This window comes from Polypterus senegalus, unplaced genomic scaffold (assembly GCF_016835505.1).
Source record: "Polypterus senegalus isolate Bchr_013 unplaced genomic scaffold, ASM1683550v1 scaffold_3263, whole genome shotgun sequence".
Classification (NCBI taxonomy): Eukaryota; Metazoa; Chordata; class Cladistia; order Polypteriformes; family Polypteridae; genus Polypterus; species Polypterus senegalus.
Genome location: NW_024382533.1, coordinates 1 through 7,500, shown reverse-complemented (window position 1 = coordinate 7,500; position 7,500 = coordinate 1). Strand labels below are relative to the sequence as shown.

General features: G+C 35.9%; 1 protein-coding gene across 1 annotated transcript in view; it reads left to right on the top strand.

The window, feature by feature from the left end:
• LOC120521100 (sister chromatid cohesion protein PDS5 homolog A-like) overlaps window positions 1-4,723 on the top strand; it is a gene marked incomplete at both ends in the record, with an annotated part of 66,732 nt that extends 62,009 nt beyond the window's left edge. The window contains 2 exons of the mRNA XM_039742962.1: window positions 2,530-2,733; window positions 4,637-4,723. Of these exons, the coding sequence (XP_039598896.1) occupies window positions 2,530-2,733; window positions 4,637-4,723 (291 nt within the window). The remainder of the gene's footprint in view (window positions 1-2,529; window positions 2,734-4,636) is intronic.
• Window positions 4,724-7,500: the final 2,777 nt, after the last annotated feature.

The following is a 7,500-nucleotide window of genomic DNA, read 5'->3' as shown; positions in this document are numbered from 1 at the left end:
AACCCTTGCAATTACAAGGGTTTCATCCTTTTTAATGCTCTGCCAGGCCTTTACTGCAGCGGCTTTCGGTTGCTGTTTGTTTGTGGGCCTTTCTGTCTGAAGTTTAGTCTTCAAAAGTGAAATGCATGCTCAATTGTTAAGATCAGGTGACTGACTTGGCCATTCAAGAATTTTCCACATCTTTGCTTTAATAAACTCCTGGGTTGCTTGTATGTTTTGGGTCATTGTCCATCTGTATCATGAAACGCCGCCCAATCAATTTGACTGCATTTAGCTGGATTTGAGCAGACTCATGTCTCTGAACACCTCAGAATTCATTCAGCTGCTTCTGTCCTGTGTCACATCATCAATAAACACTAGTGTCCCAGTACCACTGGCAGCTATGCACGCCCAAGCATCACACTGCCTCCACCGTGTTTTACAGATGATGTGGTATGCTTTGGGTAATGAGCTGTTCAATGCCTTCTCCATACTTTTTTCTTGCCATCATTCTGGTAGAGGTTGATCTTGGTTTCATCTGTCCAAAGAATGTTTTTCCAGAACTGTGCTGGCTTTTTTAGATGTTCTTTAACATAAGTCCAAGCTAGCCTTTCTATTCTTGAGGCTTATGAGTGGCTTGCACCTTGAAGTGCACCCTCTGTATTTACTTTCATGCAGTCTTCTCTTTATGGTAGACTTGAATATCGATAAGCCTACCCCCTGGAGGGTGGTGTTCACTTTGGTTGGCTGTTGTGAAGGGGTTTCTCTTCACCCTGGAAATGATTCTGTGATCATCCACCACTGTTGTCTTACGTGGATGTCCAGCTCTTTTTGCGCTGCTGAGTTCACCAGTGCTTGCTTTTCTCAGGATGTACCAAACTGTAGATTTTGCCACTAGTAATATTGAAGCAATTTCTTGGATGGGTTTTTCTGTTTTCGCAGCTTAAGGATGGCTTCTTTCACCTGCATGGAGAGCTCCTTTGACCGCATGTTGTCTGTTCACAGCAAAATCTTCCACATGCAAGCACCACACCTCAAATCAACTCCAGGCCTTTTATCTGCTTAATTGATAATGACATAACGACAACCTTGCCCACACCTGCCTATGAAATAGCCTTTGAGTCAATTGTCCAGTTACTTTCGAGCCCTTGAAATGAAGGGATTGTGTTTAAAAAAAATGCTTTAGTTGCCTCATATTTTTATGCAATCTTTTTGTTCAACACACTTGCATTTCAGATGCTCATGCATTGCGGTGGTGCTGCCATGAACAGAAAGCTGCGCTTTGCATAATCTGCATTCACATTTTTTTATTTTTCGGTGCAGTGCTCCCTCACTTTGGAAAGTTTTCTTTCTCAATTTTTTTTCCATCTCTTTCCCCCTCCTCTATCCGACTCGCCATTGCAGCCACATTTATTTTCCTCTACATTCTTCTTCTCCTCAGACGTTGTTCTTCATTGGTAGGACTGTGTGCAGTCTTCAGTCTTAACAAATAATAACAAACGATACTGCCCCCAGGCGTTCATGTATTGCATTGCAGTTACAAAAACCAATGTGGTTCTTTGTGGCTGGAGCCTTTTTTTTGTAGTTGACGTTGTCGATTACGTCCGACTAATCGTTGCTGCCCTACTCTTAGTCCTGAGTCATGCAAGTATAGGTATAAGTTTCAAGTGTGTCTTGCAGTGAGCTGGTGTCCTGTCCAAGAAAGGCTCAGCTTTCTTTGACACTGACTTAGATAAGTAGGATTAAGATGTGGATATATAGATAATTTATAACTCTAATAACCCCCTTTTTTAATAAATACAGTGGATATTTCCTTATATATTTCATGTCTGTACATGAGCTTTTAACTTTTTCAACAGTGCTCATTTTTGGAGTTTCTGCATTGTCTACCAGACATCCATGGCATTACCTTGAAAGGTTCTTGATTTTCTGAAAACTAAAGTAGCTAGTCATGTAACATGGCATATTCATTTATCAATTAATTAACTAATTTGATGTATAGATTTGCTGTTAAGAGGTCAAAAGATGGCGAAAACAGTTCTCTACATAAAGAAATGTCTTAATTCTCAATCTGCATGTTTCATTGTGAATATCTTTTTTTTTTTTTTTCTCTAAACTCTTCAAATTGAATCTGTTTGCATTATACATCTAGGCTTGTTAGTTTCTTGGTCTAACTGATCCAAATTTTTATTCAAAATATCTTTGTCTGACTTAGATTCATTCACTTACTATACACATTGAAGACCAGCTATCCTATTTCTTCATCCTTCTCCATTCCTTAAAGTTAATTTCATGGTGTTGCTTAATTTTTTGAAAAAATTTTTGTGGTATGTTTTTTGTTTTAATTTTCTATCGTAACAGAGCAAGGCTTTGACTAGGGTCACAATATTCCTTCAGTTTTTCATGTTTTAAAGATTATTTTATTCTTTTAATGTTAATATTCTACAGTGTTTTTTAGTTATTTAGAGATGGCAATATATATGTCTGTTTACAGAAAATTCTGTCCTCAATGATTAAATTGTTTCATTCTTATGCCTTTTTCTGTTTCAGATGGTCGTGAAAACCTTCATGGATATGGACCAAGACTCTGAAGATGAGAAGCACCAGTATCTTCCCCTGGCACTGCACTTAGCTTCCGAATTCTTCCTCAGGAACCCCAATAAAGATGTGCGCCTTCTTGTTGCTTGTTGCCTAGCAGACATCTTCAGAATATATGCACCAGAGGCTCCCTATACTTCACATGACAAACTCAAGGTAAGATGTAAATACATATACACTGACCTTTAATGGACCAGATATCCTTATTGTGTTTGTAACCACTAGGGTTCAGAGTCAGAAATTACTTTGGTTGCTTATTAGTGGATTTTCATTAATGTGATGTTTGGAAATCCCTGTGTCTTTGCTTTACCTTTCTTTAACTTTAAGATAAATGCTGATGAAGCTTATACAATGGTGCTTTATGGGAGCTATGCAATGACTAACTCTAAACAGGACACCAGGCTTTCCAGGGTTAGACTCCTCTTTATGTATGAACCAATGCTCAAAGCATGCTTATTTTGAATCTTTAATCAGCATGAGTTGTCATAGAAATCCAAAAGGAAGTTTGTGTTCCAGATTAAACTTTTGTATAGACATGAATTGAGCCTACATTTAATTTGGGAGAAAATGTAGCTTGACTGGTTTGTGAACAAATTAAAGAGTACCTTTTAAGTAAGTAGCACACCTTAGAACTGATTTGGTTTGGTACTCAAATTATATTTTTTCAGTGATTTTTCAGTCATAGCTTTCATTTACATAATCTTAGAGTTCTAAGCAGTTGGCATTCAGCAGCTTGCATTCATTGAGGCCTGTTACATAGGCTAACATACTGAGTGACTGAGTCCAACTGTTCCACAACATGCCCACTCAGAGGGCTGGGCTTTGTGTGCATGAGAGCTGGCAACCAAAATATGCTTATCCTGAAGCATAATGCATATAATGCAGCAACGAGGAATAAGGAACAGAAGAACACATGTTTTGGACATCACAAACAGAAGAAAAGCTCATTTATTTCATGTTTTATGCACCATGACAGAATTGAAAAAAGAAAAAAAAAAGTTAGCACTGACTGATCTTGCAATACCTATTAATACTTTATAATACAACAGGCTCTGTTAGGCAGCACATTATTGGCTGTAACAAAATGGGACACGCATGACTGTGCTGAAAGGTCAGCACAGAGTTGCTTACTTTGGTATGCCCAGTGATTTCAGTCATATAAATTGACATGGTCTGGCTATGAGATCAGCAAGTCCAGTTGGCAAGTTTGATATACCCATCAACTGTGACATCGGCTTTAGTTGGAATCTTGAGTTGGGAAATTTCTTAGACTGTTGGGGGATCTTCTACAAATATTACAGTTAAGACGACTATGCTGTCTCTTCTCTTACTTCTGTGTGTGTGTTTTCCTTTTCCCTTCTCTATTGCTGTGTATTAAATTAAAGTTCTTAAAATTCATATTCAACTTCATATTCAGATATTGATACAGTACATTATTAATGTAATTGGTTGAAAATATTTTGTGGTTACAGTTTTAGTTAAGCATTTTAGCATACATTGTCACTTAAAAATGTATATATTTAAGCTTGAGTAGAGATCTCTCAGGCAAATTGTATTACTGTGTGTGTGTGTGTGTGTGTGTTTCAGTTTCAGAGCTACCACCTCAAATCCCAACTTCATCATTCACAGTTGGTGTGAGGTTTGTGCATTCTTCATGTGTCTGTGTTGCCTTTCTCCTGAATTTTTAATTTCCTTCCAAATCACATAGACATGTTCAGTAACTCGAAATTGGCACTATTTTGTGTCCTACATTGGACAAGGTAATGTTCTGCTTTTGGCATTTTTGCACTTTGATAAGGTTAGATGCTATCTGCAATTGAATAAGCAGGATCAGAAAATTGTTGAATGTATAATGAATGTTTGTACATTTTATCAGCAGACATCCATCAAGTTTTCTACCCTTAATACATTGTCTCATGTAATTTTTTTCACATTTCATATTTGTACTGCAAAAGGTATTTTTTGTTGTGTATCAGAATAAAATATAAACACTTTTGGAATGTTTATTCCTTGAATGCCACACGATATGTCTAATAATTTTTCTTGACTTTCTCCATAGGACATTTTTCTCTTCATTACAAGGCAGTTGAAGGGCTTAGAAGATACTAAAAGTCCGCAGTTCAATAGATATTTTTACTTGTTAGAGGTGAGAATTTTAATTTTTCTTTTGCCATCCAAGAGCCAGTGCAAATCATTTCCTAGAGCTACAACAACTAATGAACAATAATTGATTATTAATAGCATTGACAACGCATCATTTTCATCGATTAGCTGATTATGGCAATAGGCTTAATATGATGTGGTGCTCAATTGTGTCACTACTTCTCTCAGTTGTAAACACATTTGAAAAAAGGCACATGGGTAAGGAAGTGGCAGAAAAGACACTGTATCCCACAACTTTGTGAACGCATTTCTTTGAATGCAGGGACAATAAAAGTTGTAGGTCTGACTTCGTATAGCACAAGAGCACATTGGAGATGCACAAACATTTGAACAGGGAACATACCATTACAGGCTCTGTGGAGGGGAAGACTTGCTGTCATCCCAGTAAACTGAATGTTCTTCAGCACTGTGTGATACAGGTATATTGTATGAACACAATGTTTGCTAGACATAATGATGTGACTTTCAGTTTAAAAGGAGGAATAGTTGAAGTCATGGTCCAGCCCTTTATGATGCACTTGCAATTAAAACAGTAGCACATGCAGCAGACTTTTGATAAGTGACTAAAAAATGAGTCATTAGCCACTAGCTAGTACACATTCAGATTTTCACTTGCCATATTTGTGTTTTTGTTTTTTTTTTCTTCTTTCTTTTGTGCCGCTGTCACTATGCTAAATTATGGTGCTGCTTTTCAAGCTTGCATTCACGTGTAACGTTAGCATTTCTGTGTTTGCTTACAAAAATGGCTGTGAAGAAACTTAAGTACTAGACCAAGCAGAAAACTTTTTTTTCAATCTTCTGTGCAAGGAAAATCAAAAACTAAGCAAGAGTGCTACAGTGAATCCAACAGCACATCAACGCGACTGAAAGGTGAATCTGTCATTCTGAGTCAAAAGGTAGGAGCCGGGTGAAAAAGCAAAAGTTCCAGACTATTTAGCTATCAGACTTCAACTGCCTTTTATACAGTCTGAAGGAAGACGTGATAATGTGCAAATGTTGCTGCAGCAATACTAGTTTAGCTGGTAAAACAGATTTTGTTGGAGGATTACACAGTTTCAAACTGAAAATCTAACGGCAAACTTCAGATAGCAAATGACATGTGGCAGGCTGCGACAGTGTGTTGGCTGAAAGCAAATGTACCAAAGAATCTGCAGTGGCAAAAGGTTTCTAGACACAAAGATTAATGGTGATTCAAAAATAAATAAACTTTCTTATAATAAACTCGGCACATTACATAGCAAAGGAAGAACGTAGTTTCACACAAATGAAACTACTTGCTTTGTTGCAAAAGGAAACTAGTAATAGGCATTTCCTCAGTGTATGATGACTAATTTCAAACATTACAGCAGATTTAAAAAATAATAATTGTCATGATGATGCAACACATGTTCCAGTAAAACATGTCTTCACAGACACTGGGGGGGAAAAAAAACTTAAATTACATGTTTAATGCTGTATGTTTTAGTGTGATTCTGAATACATAAGCCAAATTGCGAGTTTAGTTCATTTATTGAAAACTGCTGTGTTTTTAAGGAAAGTGGGTTTGTGTGTGTGCATTGCACTACCAGAGTCAGGAGTGCTGCTAAGTGTTTTATTTCTATTTATTACTATTTATTTTCAATGTATTATTTATATAAATGCTGTAAAAACACCTATATTTTGTTTAAAATATCTACAAGTAGCATATTTAAAAAATACATTTCTAAAAATTTTATACAAATCTGTTTATTTGATGAAAAGTTCCAATTTATGAACTTTGTGTTTAATTGCAAATTAATTTTTATTGCAGTCCAATTAATCGACAAAATGATCGTAAGTTCAATCGATTATCAAAATACTTGTTAGTTGTGGCCCTAATATTTGCTCATTATGTAATCCTGTTCATAGCTGAAAGTATATGAAAGACTGATATTCTAGCTACATCTTTAAATAGTTTTGGGAATTCCCAAGCACAGTGGTTATGATGATATTGCATTATTTAAAAAAAGAAAAAAAACATCCACAGTACTATGTAAACTACTAATTCAGATTAGAGTATTATTTAAAATAGACATTCAAATGCTGTTTAAAAATTATAGGGTCTACATACTATGCATGTACTTTTACTCTGAGGTACATACATATTATTAAAATAGTGTTTTTACAATAAACTAACATCAACATCACAGGTTAGGTTTATTAAACAAGCAGAGAACTTTGAATTGGTTTTCATTTCTAATTAACATGACAATATGGACAACCCCACAATGTTTCATACTACATCCAGAGTAATGTGGTGCTAACCAGAGAGATTCAATGGCATTTTACATATTCAATATAGATAGTTTGTCAGGGTACTCGAATATTGCATTATTCATATCAAGATATTTCTTTCCCAATAAATTGTGAAAAATAATCAACTGATGGAATTAACAGAGCCTTGTTTGTCAGGGTAGCCTCATCCTTGCTAACTGTATCAGGTGTCATTGTTCCTCCTACTAATTTTCAGAAAAACGTTGTCAAGAGAGAGAGTTTAGTAGGCCACTTAAGGATTTTAAGAAACAATGTGTTCTGGCACCTCTCTTACTGAATTGAACACCCACCAGCATTTTTATTTCATATGAATTTCACAGAACACATTACACAAGGCACATTATCTCTCAGTATTTTCACTGTGATACAAGTCATTAGACAAATTTATGCATAGCATGTATTCTTCTTTTCAATATTTACACAACACAACAAAGGTCATTAATCTATAATAATAAAGGGCAAAGCCCT